Source organism: Cynoglossus semilaevis, chromosome 12 (assembly GCF_000523025.1).
Source record: "Cynoglossus semilaevis isolate Cse_v1.0 chromosome 12, Cse_v1.0, whole genome shotgun sequence".
NCBI classification, from domain to species: Eukaryota; Metazoa; Chordata; class Actinopteri; order Pleuronectiformes; family Cynoglossidae; genus Cynoglossus; species Cynoglossus semilaevis.
In genome coordinates, this window is record NC_024318.1 from 7,127,496 (window position 1) to 7,154,450 (window position 26,955).

The 26,955-nt window shown below is 38.6% G+C and overlaps 1 protein-coding gene across 1 annotated transcript in view; it reads right to left on the bottom strand.

The window, feature by feature from the left end:
* The window catches only part of eys (eyes shut homolog), a 130,186-nt gene that overhangs the window by 42,614 nt on the left and 60,617 nt on the right, over positions 1-26,955 (bottom strand). Inside the window, 11 exon segments of the mRNA XM_025060947.1 lie at positions 4,710-4,960; positions 5,763-5,875; positions 5,954-6,104; positions 8,088-8,176; positions 8,296-8,486; positions 13,541-13,754; positions 14,103-14,227; positions 14,785-14,909; positions 20,083-20,282; positions 21,155-21,233; positions 21,541-21,712. Coding sequence (XP_024916715.1) covers positions 4,710-4,960; positions 5,763-5,875; positions 5,954-6,104; positions 8,088-8,176; positions 8,296-8,486; positions 13,541-13,754; positions 14,103-14,227; positions 14,785-14,909; positions 20,083-20,282; positions 21,155-21,233; positions 21,541-21,712 — 1,710 coding nt within the window.

Below are 26,955 nucleotides of genomic sequence, written 5' to 3' on the forward strand. Positions count from 1 at the left end.
AAACTTTTGATTATATATATATTTATTCATTTTATTTATTTACTGAGTACCCAAGGCCTCATTGCTTGCTTATATTGATGGAACAAGGAGTGTAAAATATAGAGAATTTATAGAGGTAAATAAAACTGTGCAAATATCTGATGCATATTTGTTCTGATGTTATTAAAGCAAGTGAGGACAAAAAGGCGGGATCACTTGTATTGGGAGTAATGTTGCCTTTGGGGATAAGTTCTTGAAAGGGACATAAAAGGGATGGAACTGCCTTCAATTTTCATTTTATTATTCCTTTCTGGCCAACACTGCTGCTTCAGATATATGAGGAGTGAGGACACGTGGTAATGAGCCATAGAAGGAGGTCATGATCAATACAGACCAGGTCTGAATAATTTCCTGCCTCACTGCTTCCTCTTTTATGCCCACTCTTTAACCACGCAGCCGTTTACTTCACACCTTTTTCACGCAGTTGCTCGGCTTTCAATCGAATGCTCACACACCTGACAGAGCTGGCCGTCTGTGGCAGGGTGCAACACCTTCCTTTATGATTGAAGTTATCATAGCCCGGTTTTTATCTTGACATGACCTCCCTTACGGCCGGCTTCTTGATATCAAACACTGTACAAAACCACCGTTTACTGGCCTGAAATATGGTCCGTAACGTGAATGGTGCGTTTAGCAGAGAGCAAACATAAAAGAGCGAGACATGTCAAGACTGGAACTATCAGGATAAAACAAGAGCGAGACATGTCAAGACTTATCAGGATAAAACAAGACGAGACATGTCAAGACTGGAACTATCAGGATAAAACAAGATACCTGCTCAAAGTTTTTGAGTGACAGCTGTCAAGGGCACAAAGGTGAAAAAAAACAACAACAACAGTGCTTTGATTCAGCTGATGTGATGTGAGCAGACATCGTATTTCAGTGCAATTCTACTAAAAAAAGGCCAGGTAATGACCTGTGATATTTAGGTAAATAGTCTGGAGCTTTTCTCATTTTAGGAAAATGCAATTAACTACAAGCAGCCCAACCGCTCGCAATTCTCAATATTCCAATTCACAACAATCCCTCGACATCTCTTGTTGATTTAACAATCAGCTGAAACTGGCTCCAATTTAGACCAAAGCAATTATCCTTAAATAAACTGCCTGAAAATGAGGCCTAATGTAAGTTTGAGCCAACTCTAACTGTTTCTATCTGTCAGCCTTTTTCAGAGGTATGTATTGAAGACAAAAAACAAAACAAAACACAGTTTGACACAAGAATGCACATCCCGGGAGGATCCTGCAGCGGGATGTTCTCTAGGCTCCAGAGAGACCAGCAGCTTCAAACGGTAGTCTGCTGCGCTAACGGCTAACTGCTGTTTGAAGCTGCTTCACTTCACCTGACAGAAAACATTGTTTGTAAAGCCTTTATCTGGCCAAATAATTCTGCCCTTTAAGTCTCACACAGAGTTCTCTATGATTTCTTAAGCTGACACAAAATACCTTTTTGTAGGACACTGAACTATACTTCACTTTTTTTATTGAAAAAAAAAAACGGCTGACTTCTTGAATATAAAAAGATCAAAAGCTGAGATTTGAATAAACTTTTTTGATATATAAGATACAGTAAAACAGTCTTTTTATGGAAGATTCCCTTTAATTAGGATTAAATCTAAAGCTAATACACAAAATGGTCTAAGACTCATTTATTTCTAAAAAAAATAAAACAGACATTTTTGATAAAAACCAAAAAAATGAGTTTAAAATAAGTTTTGATTTGAACTGAATGTTAAACTAAGGAGCAAGACTGAATCCTTGGATGAAGAAAAGACAGAACAACATTTTGATGAAAAACTATGTTTGGATATTAAAACACAACAGAAAAGTCATTTAATTTAATTGTAAATACTAAATGGGTTATATAAATAACAGCTGTTTTTTTTCTTCTTACTTTTTCATTATATATACAGTACATAAGGAGTAGGACATACAACTACAGAGAAAAAATGAAATCAACGTTTAGATTCAATAATGAAAGTTGAACCTAATTATATTGAAAATTAATTGTTTTCTAAAACTTCAAACCTATTGTTTTGTCAGATTCAGTAATACAGTGTGTCCTCATTAAACATCTACTGTAACAGTAAATATCATAATGTGTTTATTCTATTCACTTTTAAATCAGACTTTCTTTTATCATTCTAACACCAGCAGACAACGGCAAACACAAAGACAGGTCAGCTTTTCATCAAGGTCACAAGTCAAAAGTCATTGGCATCTACAGCTTCTCTGTAGTACTGCACAGTACATGACACAGTACAGAAATCCCTTATGTTGAATCCCCTTTAATGAAGATTAAATGAGAAACTAATCAGCAAAGTAGTCTCTGACTTATTAACTCGATGTACAAGAAAAAAAAAACATCCAACTTTTCTAATGACAACAGGAGGAAACGTAGGCAAACATGAGGCCAGCTAATTATGACAGGTCAGCATTTCATCTAGGACACTAAGTCCACATGACTGGTCAGTGGGCAGGATGATTAAGAGCGGAGGTGCTTTGTTTCATCCATCTCTCATAGCCAGGATTTGATTCACTGAGACACTGGGACACATCTGTGTCCCAGTGTCTCCCAGCCTCTGTCAGCATGTAAACAGCCTCTGGACTCTGTCTGTGGGCTATATTAAAGTTTCAAAGCACACTAGGATGACTGCTCCAATGAGATTGCACTCCGGGAGAGTGGACTCCTTTGGAGGAAGAGTAATTCCTCAAACTCAGCAGAAATGACTCTGAAAGGCAAATACTTGCATTTGAGGAAAGAAGTTCATGAGTGTGGCAAGTTCAGGGATAAGATGGGACTATGGCTGTGGTCAGGGAAGGAAAAGGCTGGGGGTGAAAATCTGGGTTTTATTTTTCTAATAATAACTGCGGGAAATGACACAATTTCACATTTTCATTTTTAAATTACCAACTAAAGCATTTTATTGAGCAAACAAATAGAACAACAAAAAATAGATTAAAAAAAGTCATAATGGGCCAGATGTTGAGGTGTTGTGGGCTGGAAGTCACCATTGGGCTGGGGGTTTCACACCCTTGCTCTTAATCAAATCAGATTGTAGCTGAAGAAGTGAATTAAACCAGCAGTGAATGAATAAAAAAAAGGCCGACACAGTCTCTCTTTTCATACCGTTTTTGAAGTCGTCTAAATCATCCTAATAATTAGTTCAGCAACGTAGCATCTGTGTCATGTAAGCAGAGGGGGGGGGGGCACTTTCCTCAATACAACCATGTCCCATGGGGGACAACGAATTAGAGTAAGGTCTTAAAAATAGCATCGTTTTTGTTACAGCGCCTGCAGAGACAGATAACATTTCAGAGGATTAAACAACACTAAATTAGCATTTTTAGCACGTGGCAGGTGTGTCAAACAAGACTGTCAGGTGCACACACAGGCAGCTGGAGCCATGTCAGTGACTGTTAACATGGGCTTTGAGCAATATTACCATGTATTTTGTAAACAAGTAAAATTAATATATAATGCCAGTAGGTCGAGTCCCGGAGAAGGTTCGGAAATTTTTCCTGTTAATATTTTACTAAAACCTTTTGCGATGCTAATGAGAAATTCCAGTGAAATATTTCTAGGGCTCAAATGTACATTTAGGCATTTAGTGGCGATTGTTATTCCGTTTGTCTGAAAAATTCATTGTTGTTGGTGGAGAACAATGATTTGTGAAGGAACACAAGGTGCAGGTAGTGACACAGCCTGAACCACTGTTAATATGATTGTGAGGAATTATGGGATTCATACATTTCAGTTCAAGTTATTTTTAACAATCATACATTTTCCATATGGAAACATTTTAAAATGGATTTCTGTTTTTAAAATAAAATTAAAAAACAATCATAATATACAGAGATCAGTTTGTGAAGCTGAGCAGTGACTGGAAAAAAACAACTAGATATTGGAGTGAAGAGAACCAGCTTTTGGCACAGTAGTAATCTTCTATTATTCAATGTTAGTTCTGCTAACATTGTCGTTGTGACTTTACTGAAGACTAAGTGCAAAGGCAGATACAGAAGAACGCAGTGAAGTGGAAGTGGAACAGGTATAAATGTGGAGCTGCTATCACAGATATATGCAATATACACATTGTCACTACTGTTGTCCCTGAATGATGACGGCTACAAAGGACTTTTCTTTACTGTAGAACATGTAGCGCATGGCAATTGATTAGTCACTGCAAGGGAAGGGAACTCCTTAGTATGTGTGTGTAGTACAACTGTCTAGTGTTGGGAGTGGTTGGTGCAAAATAAATATTTTTGGTGGGGACAAGGATGAGGACTGTGGCTGAATGTTGAGTGAGTTCTGCAAGGTCATATTCTCATCCTCAGCCAGAGCTGGAGGTGAACGTGGACACGCCGTGATGGTTCAAGCTGCTTATATGGATCTTTCATTTCATTAATCATATCCTGAATAATTCACATCACTCAAAATTCCTAATGCAGTTGACTCCATTCTCCCACAAAGTGAAACCTATTAGCCAAAGAGGCTCAGCATACATTAAGCAACATAATTTGCAGGCTGGCTCCTGCAGATACCATTGTGGAGGTCACAGTACGCTGGGTTTTTAAGCCTTTTAATATGTGAATCTGTGTGTTTTATGTAACATTTATTTAACTTAGCGGGGCCTGTGGGCTTAAACAAACATTATTTTTTTACAGGCCTACCTTTCTCACAGAGTTTTCCAGTGAAGTAAAGGCGGCAGTGGCAGGAAGTCATGGCTCCTCCTGGGAGCTGCAGCAGGTGACACGTTCCTCCATTGTGGCAGGAATCTTCACGACAAACCTGGGACTCATGCAGAGCAGAGCTGGGTCTCTGTGTGGAAGCTTCCACTGTTGTCCTATTGGCTGTCTCAGACAGGGTGGATTGATTTGTCAGAGTTGAGGAAACTGTTGTTGTTGTAGCTTGTACGTTGTATCTGTAAATCAGACAGCAGGAGGAATTGATGAAATACCCCGAACAAATGTGATTTATTTGCTTTTAAAGAAAAAAGTACTGAGGCAAAAGAGGTCTAAGCTGCCTCGTCCAATCACTAAGTGCAATATTACAAAAGAGGAAGGGCTGTTATTTAACAAGTTGACAATTTATTGAACAGAAAAGTGGAAATCCAAGAGTTATTAATCACAATAAGTGGTTCCGTATTTCATGGTGTCGCACAGAACAATCAAGCAGAGTCGAGCAGTGAGGATTAAAACCTCTTCACTCCTTCTCAAAACTTGCACTGGGCTGCTCTGTTCAGCACTGCTTTAAGACTGCACCCAGTACAAGTCTGGTACCTCCTGCTCAGTTTCTTTTTTAGTTTATTTTACATATTTCATCTTACAAATAAGCTAATCAGTTTGTGTACACACACAACAAAGATGGAATAATATCTTAGATTAGATTGGATTAGATTGGATTAGATTAGATTGAACTTCATTGATAATTCACTGGGGAAATTGTTGATGGTGTAATTATTAAAGCTTTTCTCAGTGTCAGGTAATGACACTAATTACTCTTTCTATCATTATAATGCATCAAGTTCAGAAAACAGCAGCTCTGTCAGAAAGAAGAAAACACTACTGTGCCTGATTACAACAGAGAGAGACTCCATAATTAGTTTTTTTATATTGATTGAAAAAAAGAAAATTAAGAGAGAGAAAAACAATAAACACTAACTTTATATTTAATATAATGTAAATTATTCATCAATTTGTTTAAAAAAAGCATATTTGTTTTACCTGCATTGGTCAACATTGCTGTGTCCTGTGGTATCAGATGGTGAAAATCTCCTCAGGGTGTTGCCTTCAATGACCTCAATGCAGCCAGTGAAGTTATAGAATGTTTTTGCCTTCTAATGGAGCAAATAATAAAAAAAGAAAATTCAGTATATAAGGCACATAATCAACAAACAGTGTCAAACGGGACCTACCTGATGGGGGTGATAGTGCTGTGGTAGACCCCCGGTGAAGACATGGGCTTTGCCTCGTACTGTGTGTCCCACCTGAGGAGTACTTGGTGTACTTTTGATTTTCTGGTGTCCAGAAAGAGTCAGCTCTGCTTCACATGGAGTCAGATGTTGTCTAGTATAAAGTACATGTAGTAAATTACTTCAAACAACCGTAACTTGGTTCTATTGGATGTAAGAACACTGGTCAGGCAGTATAATGTAATCTGACTCCCTGCTGTTAGATTTCCTGCCCTTGAATGACATGACAGGGGCAACAGTGGCCCCCAGCTCAGGATAGAAAAATATTTCTCGAAGTTGTTATTCATTAAAAATGTATAAAATGTTAGGAAAACAAAGGTTGAAAAGATATACTCATGAAAAAAAGCCTAAAGATAGAAGCTTGTGAGTTAGATAAACAGTGCCTAATATTAAGATTTAAAAAGTGTCACTGTATGGATTTGTCTTGTTTACACTAATCATTAATCACACTCCCTTATTCTTTGCTGTTGTGGCTAAATCCATTTTTGTTTTGTGTCTTATGAGCCTTGACACGACTATTTCGAGCCCACCCCACAGCCATTCATAGATTTAAAAATCCAATTCTACGTTTGGGAACAACATGGGAGCAGATAATTACCTAAGTGCAGATTTTGTACTAACCATCTGCAGCTTGAGGGTACTCAGGCCACAGATGCACATTCTGCTTTCCACTGTCTCCTGATGCCCCTTCCTCCCCCAAAGTGGAAGGTAGGAGGTCTATGAAGCAATCGAGTCTGATTTGTTAAGCCTGTACTTCGCCGGGTGTTGCATATGCTGGCTAAACACTGGGGGCACTAACTTCAAGTTGCACAAGTCCTTTCTATGGACCCAGTGTGGAGAAGCGGTTAATTTAGAAGCAGTCTGCCAGAGCGGCCTGGCCAGCAGCCAGAGGGCACTGTGCTCACTGTCCTTGAGAAGTCAGCCCCACTGGGTTTCTATTTAACATATTGAAAAGCGTCTTTGACGGGAAGATATATTAAAAGTCTATAATGAGTTCGGTGGTGACGTTGAGGATGGCCGTGGTGCTGTAGCTCTGGGTCAAACCAGACAAAGATGGAGGGACTCAGCCATCAGACAATTACAAAGAATTTGCTTTGTGACACCACAAACCATTTTTTCATTCTCCCAACCCTCCAGTTATGACAGCTCTTTTTCTTGCAACGTCTCCAAGGGGTTGTAGCAGAACATTATGATTGATTCATACGGCTGTTGTATTTTTCTTGCAGGACAAAAAAAACCAAAAAAAACAGGGAGAGGCCTCGTTTCCCCTTAAACACTATTGGCCTTTGGATGCACTTGTATATTTAGGACAGTGCAGCTTTCTGCAGAGAAACATGAAAACATTTCAGTCTACCTTGTCTAGAAAGAAATTACATTAACCTTTATATGTTATTCAACAAGCAAACTGAATATTTTGAATTAAGAAACTAGTAATAACTTGGACAGTTATCCAACAAAAGAGTTTTTTGTTTTGTGCAATGCTAAAGCTGTGCTCTTGCACACCAAACTGATTTGATAAGAGCACGGCACAGCATGAGCTGCTTGTTTTTCAGCTTTATTCGGCTTCAAACGTTGTCTCTCAAAGCTGAACTACAATCATTCCCATGTCAGAATCTAATGGTAAAGGGCTGGCGGCAGCATTGCACACGAGCGTCTGAACAATGTAACTAAAGAGGCCAAAGCCTCACTTTAAATCATTGAAACATTGATTTTGTGCCCAACTGTTGCTTGTTAATCTTTTAGTAATGAAAAACTGCAAATGAAGACTTTAGAACAGCCAATAAAACAGGCTCAGTGATCACTAATGCATTTTAATAGGGACTTTGAGAGACCTCTTTTGCATGTAAGCACAATTGCAGTAAAATCTAAAACTTATGTGTGGTTGGTGCCTAATGCTGGGCCGGTTTATACACTGCAAGGTGCAGCAAAGGTTTTTACATAATATTCATCATAAAAGGCACTAACACGACAAATCAACTCTATGGTGGTGAATTTTGAGTTAAAGTTGTTATGTCAGTATTAATATTCCTTTCATTTAGATCACTCTCTGCAGTAACAAGTAACATAAAGACCATACCTGACATTGACCAGGTGAACCTTGTTATCGTCTACACGAGTTAACACACTGATGTGTGTTACATTCTCATGTCCACACTGAAAACTGTACTGAAATAGACAGGAGTCAGACAGAGAGACAAGTCTTTGCTTATTATTTAGTCAACAGCTGAATTTGAAATTCTGAGTTTGTATAAATAAATAACAATGAACACTAACAGTGTTTTTACCTGCAAGTTTCCATCCAAGATGAAGAGCTTCACGAAGAAGAAATCACCACCGGTGGCTCCTTGGTCTGCATAAAACACAGTTCCTTGGGCCTCACGGGTGTGGAACCTCACAATAATATTTTCCAGTGCATTCGGGTCAATATCCTCAAACTCCAGGTATGAATTCCCAAAGTAGTGAACATAGCTCCAATCTAGGTGGAAAAAATTGAAGAGGAAAAATGGTAAACAAAAGCCAGGCTGCGACTTTACCTTGAAATCTGCAGAGGATCTTTATTGATTTCTGTTTCTGAAGAAATCAACCTTTCACTCACTTCCTCCACAGGGAGGTCAGAGCAGTGAGTGAGATACAGAGGAATTCATTTTCAGAATTATTAAAGATTCAGAGTTTGGAAAAGGGCATCTCCGCAGGACATCTACTTTATTTTTGCCATACATTGGTTTAAAAATGAGTCATGTAATGTTGTTGGATGTGACCTTTATCAAACAAGAGACCTTCAGAAACAGACAAGTTTAAGTCGAGGAAATTAATATACTCCAGAGCTCTTGTTAGCATCAAAATTCCGCCTGCATTGAAGGGACGCTCTGTAAACAGTAGTATTTTCCGAATGGCTGTGAAGCCTGTAAATGGCTCTTTATTGGCCGCCGAGCAGCCATGACTACAGCGTACATATTCAAGTTTATTACATGCTTCATTTTACAGTGGAATAAGGTGGTTTGCATCATCCATGAGAAAAGGCAATTATGTTGTATTTCAGTGGAGCTGCCACCGCCTGACAGTTCATTGGGGGTAGTGACGCAGACCAACTTAAAGACTGACTCAGACAGGAAGTGAAGGCGAGCATTAGGGCTGCTCATGCCTAATAAATTTTCCATTTGAGGGATGTACTGCAATTTGCTGCAAGAACGTAAAAAGCAGGGAGTCTGTAAAAAAAGATCTCTCCTGGATGCACCTGTCTCATACTCTGCCTGTTCTTATCTAGAAACAAAGAAAAACATTATTACACTGGAGAAATCGCTGAAGTTTCTACTGTGATTAATCGCAGAGCTGCAAGTGAGACCTTTATCAATATTTGCTACGCGTCCTAATAGACCAGACCCCCCTTTGATCTGACAGCAGGGCCCCAGGTCCTAATAGACCAGACCCCCCCTTTGATCTGACAGCAGGGCCCCCCCCAGTGCATTCGGCAAACAAGCTAACCTAAATACCCCTATATTCTCCAGAGAGCAATATGACCAATACCCTGAGGAGGATCCTGTGGAAAAAGCCCAGCGAGAATTATCAGGAGCAGGGCCCGCTGTGATCTGTGAATTAATGAGGATAAATGCACACAGCAACAATGCTGCGCTGTCTTATGCTTCACTCCTGACAATGGGGTTTGCCAATGCTGATGATGGAAAATTACCCCTCGGAGACAAAGCTATTCATTAATTTTAAAGCCTTGTTTAGTCTGATGTAGTCTTTGATGCAGTCTGCGGCTGCTGCCAGGAGGCAGTATCATGCCTCATTAGCAGTTAGCTTCAGTGTCTCCTTCAAAGGTCTCCTGTTTTTACCCGTTACCTTGCGTTCCTACATCAGATTTTTCACCCACAAATAGCTCTTTGAAAATCTGAATTGTAAATGTGTACAAAGTAAACTATTTTTCACTTTCAATACCATGATATGCACATTAGCATATTTTTCAACTGTTAACATAGTGCTGAGTAAGGAGTTTATCACCACTGTGATGTGTTCAGAAACTTTTAGCTTTTCTCTATTTGGCAAAGCAAAGTCATCCGCAGTGGGAATTTCTCCGGCTGTAAAGCTTCCTTTTCATTTGTTAATTAGGACACTGTTGTCACACAGGAGCAAAATATTTCTTAACATCAAAAGATGGACTGTAATGTTTTATCTATCTATCTATCTATCCATCTATCTATCTATCTATCTATCTATCTATCTATCTATCTATCTATCTATCTACTGTACCTACATCTGGATACATTTGAACTTGGAGTCAATTATTTTGTGCATTGACTCTCCACGATGAGATTTAATTGATATGGACTAACTGTCCCATACATTAAGAAAAGGCAGGGCGTGAGCTCTGTTTTCTTCCTGATTTATCGGATGAGGAAATAGACTAACTGATTAAACTGGCCACAGGAGAGACATAAAATAATTCCAGAGACTGTTCTGTGACCCTTCAATTTCTCACCCTGAGGTAAAGACAGAGACAAAGTCATGATCAAATCCTCAATTTTTTTCTATTTCGTCCTTGATACAATTATCTTCACGTTATAGGACGCAACGTCCACACAAGGTATGGCTTCTAATTCTGACGATTTAGTCGTCTTCCACTGAGGGATGGGTGTGCACATCAAGTACATGACATCATGACTCATGAACAAACTATGTCACTGGATGTGTCAATGTAGTTGCACTGTGGGTACACTGCAAATATAACATTTTCTCAATAAGAATATTTAAACAAAGAAAGTGGTTTGCCTTCTGGTGGAAAGAAAACCAAAAATACTGTATATAATATGAGATCCTACGTGTTTTTTTTTTTTGTGTGGAGAAATATATAAAAAAAAATCTTTGATGTTTACTTCAAAATTATTCATATTTGTTATCCATAAAAATAGAACTTCATTACACACTCCATAAATGTCAGGACAGTAGCTGAGAGAAAGGAGAAAAAGAATGTGTCTTGGTGGTTTAGGTATTAACACTGGGTATAAAAGGAGCGTCAACCAAGGAAATGATCTTTACATGCAAAAAGGGATCAAAGTGCAAAACTATACTTATTAGGGAAAAATGGATCCTGAACTCTATCTGTACTATCTGTCAGTCAGTCGGTCAGCTGTTGTGAGCAGGAGAAACTCTGACTCACTGTGGCGGCGAAGCTAAATGTTCAGCAGCTCGTTCTCTTCTCCGAGATGTTATTGTTGATAGAACACATACAGTATGTACATGTGTTAAATTCTGTGATGCTGTGACATGTGAAGAGTATGCACGTTTCGTCATCAATAATGACCCACATCATGTGACCTGTGGGTCAGACAGCATCTATTTGTAATAAGTAATATGACTGTCGGACTGCCAATTTAACTGTCCATTAGTTTGGCAATTTGTCATCATTTAAATAACGTAGGTTGTGAGAACTTCGGGTCGGAGGTCAACAAAGAGAAGCCCACCTCCTACTGAACTATTATGTGCATGTGGGTCATCACATGTGTAAATCATGTTAAAGTTTTAAATAACTGACACATTAGGTTGTATGTCTGAGCAGTGTAAACACATCATATTGATAATATCAGCGATACTTTATGATAAATAAACACAAATGAAGCTTCTTTTTTTTTTGGCCAGAGGTATACAGGGTGAGTGGCCCATGGGAGGTAATGCACGTATAAAGTGACCCTTTGGATATTTTCTCCTTCATAAAGAAGATTTTTGAGGTGCTTAAGTAATTTCATTCCAGCTACACATGGCAGGAAAAGATAACAGCTTCACCTGTGCTGCAGTGATCACTCCAAGGAGAGCCAAACTAATCGTGGCTAAGCCGCAGTAAGCCTCCGCACCCCCAGCACTGTGCTTTCTAGATTCTCATCAGCTCTGGTATAGTGGGGCTTACATACTGTGGAGCTCAGCATTGCTTCCATCGAGACTGGGAATAAAAGAGGCTCAAAAGACAATGATCTGCATCCATGGAAATTCTCTGCCAAATGAAAAATTTCATACCTAAAATAAACAGTAAATTCACAACGGAGACCAGAGAGACAGATTGTCTTCAGAGAGTTGGTTCCTCCTTTTTCAGGGTGCTATAATACCTATCTTTTTAATGTTTAAAACCCCCTGTATGGGTGTTTTAATGTGGAAAAGGATACTTTGGTTTAAAGGAGCACAGTCTGAGTCTATTTAGAGCAGCACCGAGGGCACTGCATGTGTTTGGATAGTGACCTAGTTAGATAAACTCACAGATTTCTGCCTTCTTTTTTACTTTACATCATATTTACTTTGATTACCCGCTCCTATATAAAAGTGCAATGCAGCCGCGTTGGTGTGTGCCGACGCTGAGGTTTGTTTATCTCCTGCTCTCCAGCTCCATGTGTGTCAATTTAACCTTCTCTCCAGCCAATGCAATATGTGGGAGATCTGGGCTGGATCAGGTGCAGAGGGGAGGACTCTATTACTTTTTGCCCACAGTGATTTTCAGAGTGTCGCACTGAATCGGTTCAAGCTTGTCTGTGTTCAATAGGTCTGTTTTACAGCTCCGTGAACAGTTTCAAAGGTGGAGCTCATCTGTCAGGGAGCAACGATCTGCCCACTGCTCTGAATTCTTCTCCTCACAGAGATGACTGAACCAATAAAGCACAGCAATAAAGTAACTCATATTTAACTTTGTCTGTGCAGTTCAAGTGTTCATGATAAAGAACCAGAAATGATTTGATCTATATAGATTAATTTTTCCTGATTTTACCTCAATAGATGTCTTTCACAACCCCTCCACCCCCTCAAAAAACAAAAAAAAAAACAAAAACAAAATAAAACACAGACCTGCTTTGGTCTAGACCAGGTTCTCAAATGTACAAATGAAAAACAAACAAAAAAAAAAACAACTCAAGTGCAGAATTAAATCATTATTGAAATCTAGTTGCAGGACTGACATGGGTGGTTCACGGGTCAGAGACGGCCCCCAGGGCTGGGGGTTTTGAGATCTATGCATTGGAAGCTCTAAATTCCCATTAGCTCCCCGGGAGTATATCTCTTAGAGCAAAGTCAATACAAAAAAATTGTTCAGGTTTAAGAAGTAAAAAATAATTTCTTGGTTACATAGAAAATTATAAACTTAAAGGGTCCATAAAAAGTAGTCTTATTTAGTGGCATTCAGTGTCTGTGTGTCAGTGTCAAATCATTTTTTATATTTCAAAAATAGAAATAATGAAATTAATTATTTGGGCAAATAAAGCTTAAAGTATATTCTGGATCACATCAAAGATTTTAGTCTAAAAGTTTTTATAGAAAATGTACACTGTTGAATTTTTTTTTTTAAATCTCTGACATAAATATTATGGTTGTTTTGTTAAATAAAATAGTATATTTTACTAGATTTAAATGAAAAGTTAAAATGAAGACTTAACACAAAAATGACTTTCTGCCTTAATAAGACAAAAGACAACCAACCAACAAACAAAAAACAATAATGAATTAATTACTTCTTAGTCTGTAGAGCACAGGTACAATGTCACAGAGTGGACTAACCTGTGGTTGTCTCTGCTCTGGGTGTGGGATTGAGTGATGGTATCGACACTTTAGGTGTGGAGCCATGAGTGACGCTTTTCAATACAGTCGCCGAGGGAACAGCATCCATAACTGGAGGCAGGCAGCTGACCTTGTTGATGCCATCAACACAGGAAAACGCTGCTGGGCATGGACCGGACAGACAGTCGTCATAGTTCTGCTCGCAGTTCTTCCCCTGTGTGTGGAAAAATAAACAGCCTTTAGACAGACAGTGTCAATATGTGATGAGGCTCTGAATGAGATGTGGTGTCTACTGTGGTGTGGAGTAGCCACATTAGCATTTAGCAGTGTGTGTCCTATAAACTCAAATCAAGGATTCAGGCTTCTGATGTTTGTTTTTATTTTTGTTTTTATTTATGTTAGCATTTCGCTAGAAAGTGAATTTGCATGCTCATCATTATACAGTAAGTTTAAGAATATGACCAATTATTTAGAGTGTAGGCTCTTTATTACGGTGGGAGGGGTGACAGTGCAAAATGGGAGAGGTTAAAAAAAGGGACGTGGGGAAGGCGAGGAGTCTCACCACAAATCCAGGACGACAGAAACAGGTGTAGCCATAGCCCGGATCATTCTGAATGCATATCCCCTGGTTGCAGGGCTGTGGAAGGCACTCATTAATGTCATCCTCACAGTGAAGGCCTGTCCAACCTGCCAGGAACAAAAGCCCACAGAGCGCCGTGGTGAGCCCAGGCTCTCCCACTTCCACCCTCTGAAGTGAATATCAATCAGATTCTCCTACATTGATTTGCTTCTTTTGGAGTTCACACACACACACACGCACACACATGCACCGACAAGAAAAGGCTTTCACTAAAGAGTAAGATGCCACATACATTTTAATGAGAGCAGGCAGTATCGCCTCCTTATCACTATTTTTTTAGTACTGTATGACCACAAATGTATCCCCAGAGAAGCTGGGCCGCCTTTTGACTGGCTTTGAGCTACAGAAGCTGTGCTGACAGTATGCTAATTTTTCTTTTTTACATAGCATTCTGTATTGGCCCCTTTCAATCTGGCACCCCTTTAGTATGAGGCAAACTTCACTGTACTGTACCGAGATGTAGGAAACAAATACGAGAGTTGTCGCACACTTCTTGTCGAAAAGCAAGACACAGCTTCCTCCAAAAGTGGGTCATGTGACGTGATTTGGTTACAATGTCTATAAAGTAAATCCAGTAAACTCACAAGACGTCTGAGTCACTCACCTGACCTGCAGTGGCAGATGTAGCTATTAATAAGATCTTGGCAAATGGCACCGTTGTGGCAGGGAGCCGAGCAACATTCGTTAACATCCACTTCACAGAACTCCCCCGTGAAACCTGGTGGACAGCTAAGAAAACACATCATAGTGAACAAAGCAGTCGGGCTGTCTCCCACCGCTGTCCCTTCCCTCTTGTGCATCCCACACCGTATCTATTCACTGCTTATTTATATCTTTCATTGTGAAGAACACATTCTCAGAGTCAGGTGTTCCTGCTGCACTTCAAATTGTATGAAATACTGATAGTAAAAATGCACATTTTTTTAAGGGACTTCACCGACACAGCTGCGAGGCCAATAAACACTTATGAGGCGCAGTCAAGACGGGCGCACATTTACTTAAAGGGGCAGCAGACAACTTGTGTGTCCCCCGTGGTTGCTCTTTAGTGACTGTCATAAAGATGCAGCAGTGGAAAGACCCCGCTGAGGACACATGGTACTATTTACACCGTGCCACCGTTGTGTTGTGTCATAATGAGCAGACCTGCGCGAAGACAACTGTAAATATCAGGTGAAAACTGACACCTCACTGTTTTGGTTATGAAATGTTTATATGTCATTTTTATGAGGACAGTGAGTGTTGTATTTTAGCAACATGTTATTAATTTTAACATCAACCTGTCAGACTTAAATTTGGAATAAAAAACCCAGGTAAAATAAATAGATAAAATACAATTGAACATGTTGTTGTGTATAAAATCAGCATTGCATTTTGTCAGTGTATCACGTATGTATCCTATTTCCTGCTCCTTAAGTCACAATGAATCTTTCACTAAATTATTATTATTATTACTGAGCCGCTATACAATAGAGACATTCCGACCTTTGTCCATACTTACTGTAAGTTAGGAGTGAACAGTTGACCTAAACCTATATGTTTTAGAACCAGCAAACATGCAACTCTATCAGAAATCAGAAATACCTGTAATCTTCTATCTATAAGGCAGTGACCCCCCCCACCACCACCTTTCTTTGTGGATAGGACTATAGATGAACCCTCTGCAGTTACAAATTCAAAGCTATTTCTTCATTCCCATTTATTTTAATTTAAAAAAAAACACCATAATTCCTTAAAAACATTTACAGAAATTTACACTTGCCGCTGTGGTTAAAAAAAAAAAACATGCAAATTAATAATAATTAGATTTGCTGCGCCCTTGCAGAGGCTCTGTACGCCCTGGGTGGGTAGACCCCTACTTTGAGAACCACCTCCATAAGACAAGAGCATTAGCCATGTCAACCCCATATATCAAAAATAGTTATTATAAAAGTAGTTTCATTTTAGTCGTATAAAAGTGCACAAGATACACTTCATCTAATCGTTCATAATATTTAGTGTTGTCTGTTAATTATGGAGCAGCTCACAGGTTTTGTATTGACATTGTGTGGATGAATCATCAAACCATTGCTCAAAAACATGAATTATATAATTGGAAGTGCGGCATTGAAAACACTTTACACCACTGAAGTCACTGGCCTCTTTTTTTTAATAAAATAAAAGTGTTTAAAACACACAGTTAAACACATTCGAGATGTGGGTGTGAGAGAAGTCTCGTCTCTTGGAAACTTGGCAAAATTTCACAGAGTTAACTACATCCTGAGTTACCACTCCATTATGCAGATGTCATCCCCACCGGCTCTATGTGTTGCAGAAGAGAAAATCATTGTCCCAGCTGGACAATGAGACTGATCATGCATCAAAGCTGCCGCAGGCCAAGGAAGCCCAAGGTCTGCTGACTTGCTTGGACTTCATATTCATAGTCATGCTCACTGAACATCTGTTCGCGAGAGGTGACCCAGGCAGAACAAAGGGATTAAAAAAGAAAAATCTCAGTTAAAAAAATAACATCACTAAGAGGCACACGCATGCCATTCATTTAAACATAATAATTGATATATCCTTAACACATGACAATGAGCATCACAGTGGTTTCTACTTATGTTTCCCCATAGGTCTCGGTCATTGACCAAGGTTTTATATCCATAGACTTTCACGTACACTTTTTCCAAACTCTTTGTGTTCTTACAATACTTTTGACTTTAAACATTAAAGACTTAGTTTTTCTTTTTTAAATCTTAAGCATAACTGTATTATTGTTTTTTAAACTCTTCTTTTTCCATACAAATTGTTGAGACCAAGCACAGGATTTCTTAGAACTGAGCCTTTGGTAGATGCTCCTTTAACACCCAGTGTTCATGCTTAAGCCTGTTAAAAGTTTAAAATGCCAACAATGGCACTCGTTGACCAATGACTTGGATTCTAGTGTTATTTTGCATTTGTCCCATTTGGTTTTGGTATTGTGTTGCAGGCTTGGAATTTTAAACTTTTTTATGTTTACCAAATGGTACTTTAATGCAGTTTGCCCATTTTATAAATAAACACTTTCTTGTCTTTTCGATTGGTCTGTAAAATGTGAATTTCGGTTGAGAGTTCCTGCTATGGCAGTCCCTATTAAAATGGACAATATTTCCAAAACTACCTTGATGCCTGGGTACACTAAAAACATTTCTACCTACAAACAACACACACAGAACCTCTGTAGTTGCACCATCCCCCAACAGAGCTCATTTTCAAATAGACATACGGCAGCTTTAAAAGAGTAAAAGCTGACATTTGACAGTAATAAAAGAGAGACAAAATTCCTCTAATGTCTGTTGTGAACTGAGCTTTTTAGAAAAGTTAATTAAATCATTTAATACTGCAGCAAGATCAAGTGTTTCCTCCATAACCTCGTGGCTGACCACCGGGGAAGAGAGAGAAGATGAAAAGCTTTTTAGGCCATTTCCTGAACAGGTGCAGAGCTGACTGAATGTTAAACTCTGCATAAACAACACGCAGATAAAGTGAATTAAAACGTGTAACACGACTTGTTCAATAGAATAATAATATTGTTTGAAACTTAAATGTAGCTGAAAGGTTAAATTATAGATACATAAAAAGCTGTACGGTTTGGGTCCTTGCAGTAATACCCTAAATTAACTTAATCTATCAAGGAAGTATTTAAATATGTGGACGACTTTACACGTTCTGTTTGGTAGCCTGGGTAAATTAAATCATGACACGGAGCATACAGCAGAGAGCTGCACAAGGTTAGACAGTGTAATTAACTGTAAGACATCCAGGGAGCTACTTTGTCAAATCTGCACACTCTTACTACATACACCTTGTGTTCAGACAACTTCATCACTCAGGGGAAGGCATGTCAACAATTAAAAAGTAATGATTCACTTGCAAAACATGCAGATCACTGCTGCTGTTACACAGCAGAGAACCAGACACGGGGGGGGGGGGGGGGGGGGGAAAAAACACGCCCAGTTACTGGGGATTACGAAAATGGGCGGGGCGGGGGAAATCAGGCCACTTTCTTTAACTGGATTTCACCAGATATATCTGTGCTATATTTTCTTTTGGCTACTTCATTTAATACAGACTGCATATATATGATATATTATGAATACATTTGCTTTATTCGGTTTAAATTACACACAGCACATAAGTACTGTAGCTTGAATATATGCAAGTCACTCTCCACTCATGAGGTTAATAGAAGTGGAGAAACGTGAAAAAAAGAAAGAAATTTAATTCAAAACAAAATCATTAACAGAAAACTTGTGAATGACATTAAGTTTCATGTGATTTTTACCACAGCGTGTAGTTGATACCCAGGGTGATAATTAACTTATGCACTTATGAGATTCGTCAGCGTGACTACTGAAGGTAAGGTACAATAGTCAAGTAGCTTCACTGTGACTTCTGAACGTGTTCCTGTGCACTGGGGGATTTTGAGGCTGCAGCAGATCAGGTTTCAAAAATGATTTGAGTTTGTCGGTGCTCTCTGTTTACACCAGGACCAGATGAAGAATGAAGGGAGAGTTCAAAAAGTGGGAGGTTTCTGTTCATGATTGTTTAGGTGTGAAAAAGTTTGGACTGAAAAAAAAAAAGCAAAAACTGTTATATGTTAAGAGTAATGTAATGTTGTTATTGTTGGATGGCTCTGCTGAGCGCATTGAAACATATATGTGTGTTCCTAAAAATTTTAAACAATGTTTCTATAATTATTATTATTTTTTTAAATAATTCATTATTATTACTAAAACAACCACCTGGTGGAGGAAGTGCTTAGTGTTCTTGTTTGACAGCAACAAAATCTGCAGCTTGCAGGTTCCATCCTGTTCTTCTCTGTAGAGAGTCATCATGCTCTCCCTGTGTGTGTGTGGGTGAGTGTGTGTGTGTGTCAGTTTTCTCCTAGTACTTGATATTTTCCTCCCACAGCACACAAACATACATACTGGGGATTAAGTTAATTGTCCACACAATTGACCACAGGTATGAGTGTGACACGCTGTGATGGACTGGTCGACCGACTGCAGTGTTGACTGTTGGGATTCAGCGTCCGTGTGTAGAGAAACAGCACTAATGCCCCGACTCCTCGGACTCCTGTGAGTAATGTGATTCAATGCTGATGCCTGATTTACACACACACACACATGTCATGTAGCTTTAGTCACGTTTCACATGAACATAAAACAAAAAAAAAATCAATATTGTTCATTTTTTAAGCAGCAGCCAACAGAGAGCTACAGTATGAGTAAAATCAATAAAAACTCAATGTGAATTGTGTTTAATTTTACATGAGCAGAAAACCAATTACAGTTTAAATGGGGAGGACAGAGCTGGCCGCTTGAATGTAAATTACAGAGGCCGGAATTGAACCAACAACCTTTTAGTAAGTGGATGAATGTAGTTTATAATGAAATGTCAGAAAAAATACAAACAAATATTTTTGTAAAAAATCAACTATTATTATGCTTGAAGTGTGGTTTTATTGTTTTTCTGTGGAAGAAAAAATGTCCATGTTGTGACAAAGGCAAATTAGTAGTCTGATTTGACTGCTCTTTCTTAGGAGTATTTTTGCAGATGTTAAATCAACAGCGATGACAAAGCTGCTATTTTAATACCTGCTACCTCGAAAAAAAGACTGTTCTTCTCTCAGGTACTTTTGGATAAAGCCGATGACAAGCAATCAGTGTGACGGCTTTGCCAGAAGTTAGAGGAATCTTGAGATGAAACAATTGGTGCATTTCCAATTAAATGTTAAAATATATGGTAATGCTCATTTCTTCAGATTGTTTTCTAAGTTAATAAAAAAAATTGCTAAATATTCTTTTCGAAACTGTTGCCATGACTTGTTGCTGTTCCCAAAAACAACAGAACGTACACTTACCTACGAGCAAAAACTCACCTGCATGTGAAGTTGGCTCCAGGACCATCAACGCAGGTGGCTCTGTTCAAACACAGAGAGACGTGAGCAGCAGCCTCCCCGCAGACGTCGACATCATTCTCACAGTTTTTCCCAGTGAAACCCTCCTGGCAGAAACACGCATATTTATCTACGAGATCCACACACAAGCCTCCGTGAGAACACGGACTGGAAGCACAGTCCTGGAAATGAAAAGACAACAGTCATCTGCAAAAGTGAGGAGCTGCACCAATAAGGCTGAATATTTTGACAGATGCAGAACATGTGGCGCAAAAAAAAATGCTGTGGCTATGAATGGGTTACTAAAGTGCTTCATGGCGACAAAGAGACAGTGTGCATAAGACGCACTCTACCCACCATTGCTGTTTTATATTAAATAAATATTCAACACGACTGTTAAACAATAAAAAAATGTAACATGTTTAACCCATTTGTCAAGTCAGCTTCTCAAACATAAACTAACTTGGTATCCATTACAGCTGTGTATTCACTATGTACTACAATGTATCAACATGAAGTGGATGGAGTGGAGTGTAATCATTGGATTTACACCTCATTCTGTCCATGTGTTAAAATGTATTATAAATCTGAAAAATTTTACAAATTAAATTTCATTTTATATTAATAATATGGCGAGAAACTGAATGAGAAGACGTCAGTGTTGATTAGGAAGTAAATGTCTATAAGTATGTTGCCATAATGCAGACTCAATGCACTACAAAAAAAAAACGACAGATGTGAGTAGCTTTATGCTAACAGTTTGTAAAATCTGACTATGAGCCGCAGCTATATTTCCATGAAATACTGTCGTCGTCATGTAGCGAGTGTCGGATTATTCATTTTGCTAAATGGAGGCTTTATCTCCAGAGCCCAGAACATTCCGTGGTAAAGATCAATTACAAATTAGACCAGACAATTTGGTGTTTGCACAAACCTAACATGATCAAATTACTCACACTGTGGAGAAATCAATGCGGTTAATAAAAGCCACGGTCACATGGAGACTGAAAAAAAAGTCTTTTTTTTTTTTAAACTTTTGTGAACTTCAACTCACATGGATGTTTGATTCGCATCTGCTGCCAGTCCATCCAGGATCACACCGACAGGAGTACGAATCAATTCCGTCTTCACAGCTGTGGGGTTAAAACAGGTCAGCGTTGGTTCGTGGCCATAGTAGAGTCTCACGTGCAGGGCGCTCATACATATGTGTATTTTCTGCTGCACGGCTCCTTCAGGATCATTGAAGACAAAGTGTTTCCCCTCGCAGTGAGTTAATGACTATAATTTACAGACAGTGGATCACATTTGCACGTGACGTGCGCCGTACAGTACGTTTTCACTCAGTGCACCCACGGTGAGTATAATTAAAAATAATTCAGAGCAATTTCTGCACAATTTGCAATGTTTCTATTTTAATGGCAGGCACCAAGAGACCCCCACCTTCCTCGAAGACAAGGTGCTGACGCACATTCATCAATGTTTGTCTCACAGCGGAGCCCCATGAAGCCTCCACGACACAAGCAGCGGAATCGATTGGGTGCATCGATACATCTTCCTCTGTTCTGGCACGGGTTCGAAACACACTCGTCCCCGTTGACTTCACAGCGGAGGCCTAGGAGAATTCAACATACGTTAGCACGATATTACACGTTGTTTTATACCCGGCATACATTTTGAAATTAAAGATCGACTGAGTGCGGTGTTGGAAATCTAAAATCTCTGACTTAACTTGGAAGACCACAAGGCGAGAAGATCATTGTTTGATTTAACTCAGCTTAACGAAACATGGATTTCACCACAGAGCCTCGTCAGTGTAGATAATGATTATTTGTAGAGCTGACTATCCCACATGTAGACAGCTTAATTAACAGCATCCATTATTTTAAATTGATCTCACACTTTGTGATGCCTTTAACAGACCAATGCCAACTCAGCTACCGTTTGAACACCACTGTCAGTGTATTAACAGCAGCCCAAGCATATTTAAAAAAAAAACCATAATTTTAAGCATTTATTTTGAACGACCGTGGACATTAATGCCACAAGGTTTTTTTTTTCTAATATTTTCTGTATTTCTAATATTTTGCTCTCGTTACTTTAAAGTCCTTGTTTACACTGGTCACAAACCAGACATGTTAATAGAAAGCAGAACAAGACACAGGAAGCTTGAGGGGTCAAAGGTCATGTTATTCAGTTGTGATTTCCATCTTTTACTACTATCCTTTGAGAGTTACTAAAGTCCAACCTACAACAGTCCAAGTTAATTGGTAAAGTACACGTTTCTGATTTTAATTGCAATTTTAAAAGTTCCCCAGAATCATTTTTTAGTTCACTCCTGTTGAGAGAGCCCCCGAAAATGTGCCTGTTGCTCTTTAATTTAAGTTAATCTTTAATTTAATTTAATTTTGAGAACCTATGTCCCAACTTGGTAGACAGATAATTAAAGATACAATTTTATGTTGATTTCAAAGGTTGGTCACATTCTGTGACGGTTGAAGCGGTTGAAACTCTTGCCTTACAGCAAGATAATTGCCTGTTCAAATCCCCGTGATAACTGTAAGTCCCTCTTTATGAAGTTTCCTTGTGTCTGCCTCTCTGCCTCCCTCTGTCTGCCTTTGTTTGTTCCTCAGACAATCTAATGCGTCAACTGTTCACTCTAAATTGAGCACAGTGTGAATTTAAGAGTGAATGTTTGTGTCTCTATAACGTATGTGATCCAGTGATGGACTCTTTGTAATATTTCCAAGTGTTTTGTAATTTCTTTAGTCGCTGCAGATGAAAACTGTTCTGTTTTTCTGTTTCAGAATTCACACCAATTGTTTGTAATTAATGGACTACGTGACACAAACCATCAACGTAGCTCTTTTATAACCAACACACCGTCTCCCAGCAACAACAATGATTATCCTGACTACAGCTGCCTCACCGGCGACAAATGTTACTCTCACTTGTCTCAAAGACGCCTCAGCGGGCAGAGGCCGTCAGTAAAACACAGAGGAGCAGTGTGCAATTTCGACATCACATCGATGCGTCGCTGCTCTGTGTAGTCAGAATGTATTTATTTTATTACTTTATTTTGTGTTATGTTTCTCTTCCACTAAATGTTTTTTTCATCAAAACAATTCCACGAAATAAAGAGGATAAAAACAGGCCTGTGGCAGGTGGTATTATGGAGTTTCTTTTTCCCACTGGTTTTAAAAACTTGTATGATATGAATGACAATTAAATGAAACAACTTGTTAAGCAGCAGTTATACTGATACTTTAATGAAAATGTGGCTGAACTTTCATTTAGAGCACAGTTGTAAGTGTTTTCGCCACATCATTATTCTGGGCTAAAATTTAATGACATTAAAGTGGCAACTAATTAGAGCTCAGACGATTGGTTTATTATCCACAGAGAAGCTGGATTATACCACGCAGCATTCATCATTCACCAGTAATGAACAGGTCGCCTGTTCCAGCTTCTCCTCAGCAGACTCCGTACTAAAACAAGTCAGCATGAAGTTCCCTGAAAGCAATTCCTGGAAGTGCAGAAGCAAACTCTAGGAAAAGTGTGCCATGCTGCACGTCCTATTACAGCTGTGACTATACACGTGGAGAAGACACAGAAGACCCTTCAAACAAACAGAACTACATCCAGAACCTGCTGACTCAAACGGAACGCATGTATTATTCCCGGAGAGACTTAAATATAACTACACTTTGTTCGTCTGACACATTTTAGGTAAGTCGTAAGATTCATCCGCTAAGACAGTGTTCGTTCACAGCACAAATTGTTTTTCTCCACTCACGGAATAGCAGCAAAAAACCAAAAACAAAAAAAAACCAAAAACAAAACAGTGACGTTTGAGGGAGTTATTACAAAGAAAAAGGAAAGAAGACGTTTGATGGAGTTATTACAAAGAAAAAGGAAAGAAAGACAACTATATATTTCTTGATTTTCATCCTCAGAACCTTTTGTTTTATCATTGGCCTAAATTAGAAACAAAAAAGATTTTTTTCACTGTCGACATTTTTAATGTAAACAGGTTGTTGTCATGCTTTTAATTAAGGTTATTTAAGCAAAACTGTTACTGCAAAACTGACAGACAGATTTAAACAAAGAAAAAAAATAATTTAAATTTTAAACTTAAAACTTAAAGCCTAAAGTCAAAATAAATGACAACAAAGACAAAACTTAAAAACTAAAAAAAGAAAATCACTTTGAATAAGTATCAAGATAATAATATTGTTGTTTTTAAATAACAATACTTATATCAGACATAACATCACTTTTTATTTAGGTCAGTTATAATGACTCGGAAAGTGAACATAGAAATATGAGATATAATTACATAATTTCCTGATTATTTGCATCAACTAGTTATTGGAGATTTAACATTTACTAGTTAAATAAATTAAACTAATGATATCAAAACAAAAAAAAAGTCCCAAAACGTAATAATAATAATCAGCAAATCTTGTCTCATTGGAAGTTTAGTGGCCATCGAAAAAAAGTCTAATATTATTAAAAGTCAGATTAAAATTGAATCAATTCTGTTAATAATAAACCAGCTCTATATTTGTCTTTGAATGCAGCGTACAGGTCTGAAGCAACAGATTTCTATAGGGTCTCCGTGGAGAGTAAGGTGGCCATTTTACGTATCAGCCTCACTCAGCAAAAGCCTGAGTTCACTGAAGCCGTCACATCAAAACAGCACTGTGGGGGCCAGGACATCATCATTGGGGGACAATGTGCTGACTGAGGAAGCTTGCCACAATGTGCTGATTGTACTGTACCATCACTCAAGGGAGCATGCTCCTTAATGATGGGTGAAGAAGAGAAAACAGAAGGAGATGAATGGTGTGCTTAAAGCGTGATTTATATAAAACAGAGTGACCCATTAATCATGTCAACATAATGACTTCTGACCCCAGTGCAGAACATATTGGCCGTGCAGTGTTAAATAAAAGATTATTGGAACTGCACGGCCCCCAGGTTAGAAAGGGTCAGACAGGTGTGGGCGCTCACTGCACATCTGCATGACTGTGTTAAAATATTTAATACTTCATCAATGTGTGACAATCTTTGTACATGTGTTTAGTTTGTAACCGGGTGTACAAACCTGGCCCTGTTCAAATTGTGGCCCGCAGTCCACATGTTGGCCCAGACACGACCCCAGTGTGGCCCAGTCTGTGGTCATTTGAGAAAACATGTACAGAATGTGTAATCTAAACTTTCAACAGTAGAACATACCACAGATGAAACAATATTTCGCTCCGGTCTAGTAACACAAATAGTATAGTCCACAGTGCATCACTTGTGCGTGTCCAAGCATTGGCAGTTAGCTATGCAACAAAATGTCCCCGTAAAAGAAATCACAGTTTTAATAAAATCAGTCAGTATAATCCTGCATGAATGGAAAAATACTTTTATTTTAATATATCTACTTTTTATTTATTTAGCTGTAAACTGCAGGCTGATGTGTTTAATTTGCTCCCAAATATGTAAGGAATATAAAGCAATTGATGATTTTCCATGAATTCATGTGTTGCTGTCTAAACTTTAATACAGGCCACCAAAAATAATTTATATTTATATTACCATGGTTAGAAATATAATAATAATAACAATAATAAATAATATTACTTTTTAATGTCTAATATTTTATTAACTTTTTTGACAGATGTGGTTTCACACCTTGTTAGTTATTATTGTAGAGTTATACTGCGAAAATACTGCAGGGATTTAACGTAACTCTACAATAATAACTTGACAGTAATTCTTTAAAGGACTGTGGATTAGAACGCTACAGGAAAGTGAGACTGAAGTTAATAAAAACACTTGCCTGAAAGATTGACTTCAGCTTGAATTAACATACTCACAGGGTCAACTATTTTGTAGTTTTCTTCTTCGATATCAGGAATAGTTTTAAAATTAGTGCTGTCAAAATGTTCGTATTAAACACAATAATAAATGTAAAATAAATGTGAAATGTGTGAAAGTGTTTTTTACCTATCAGGTAACTGACTATCAGTGACAGGATAAAAAACAGAATATGTTACAAACATAAAGTACAAACCTGGGGGAGTTCACTGCCTAAGTTTTCAGTTCTTCTCTAAATTTAATTTCATCCGACATCCTTGGGTGATCTATTACTGATTACACTAATGCTTTAATTGTATACACTGATGTTAAATGCTAAATGTTTGAATGCTGGGAGCTAAAACCACAGTTCCCTTAGACGACCAACAGAACTCTTGCTTCAACTAGATTTAATAAGATCCCTCCAACGCCTGGAGAAGCTCAGTGAGCTCAATATGTGTAGTGACGCATGAGGGAATGAAGTGTCATTGTAGCTTAATCACATCTGTAGAAGTGTGCAGATGTAGCAGAGAGCTGATTTATTAGTGGGCAGCATCAGACGTTGGGCTCCAAAGTAATTATGGCATGAGACGGGCAGCAAAAATAGAAAAACAAAATAACTCACCTTTCCTGACAATGGAAGCAAATAACATGACAAAGTCATGGAGTGACAGAGCAAATCAAAGTACTTTAGTGACGGGAGGGAAAACATCACATCAGTGAGGCAAAAATAGCCTTGCGGTTTATTGTGACCAGGCTGCACACGCTCTGTATGATGAATCACCGTATGGTGGCGAATGTACCGTACTGTATGACTAGAATAAAAAATAAGATACAAACAGCCGAGGTGGCGTGGCAAACCTGGTTGTGTTTTAGTGAAAAGTTGCAATGTAGCTACACGAGTTACCAGAACAAATATGTTGTACGACTCGGTTTGAGCCAATCCAGACTGTATCCTCTGGCCACTTGCTCTCCTGGGGAGCCCTGTTTCCTCAGATGAGCTTAGAG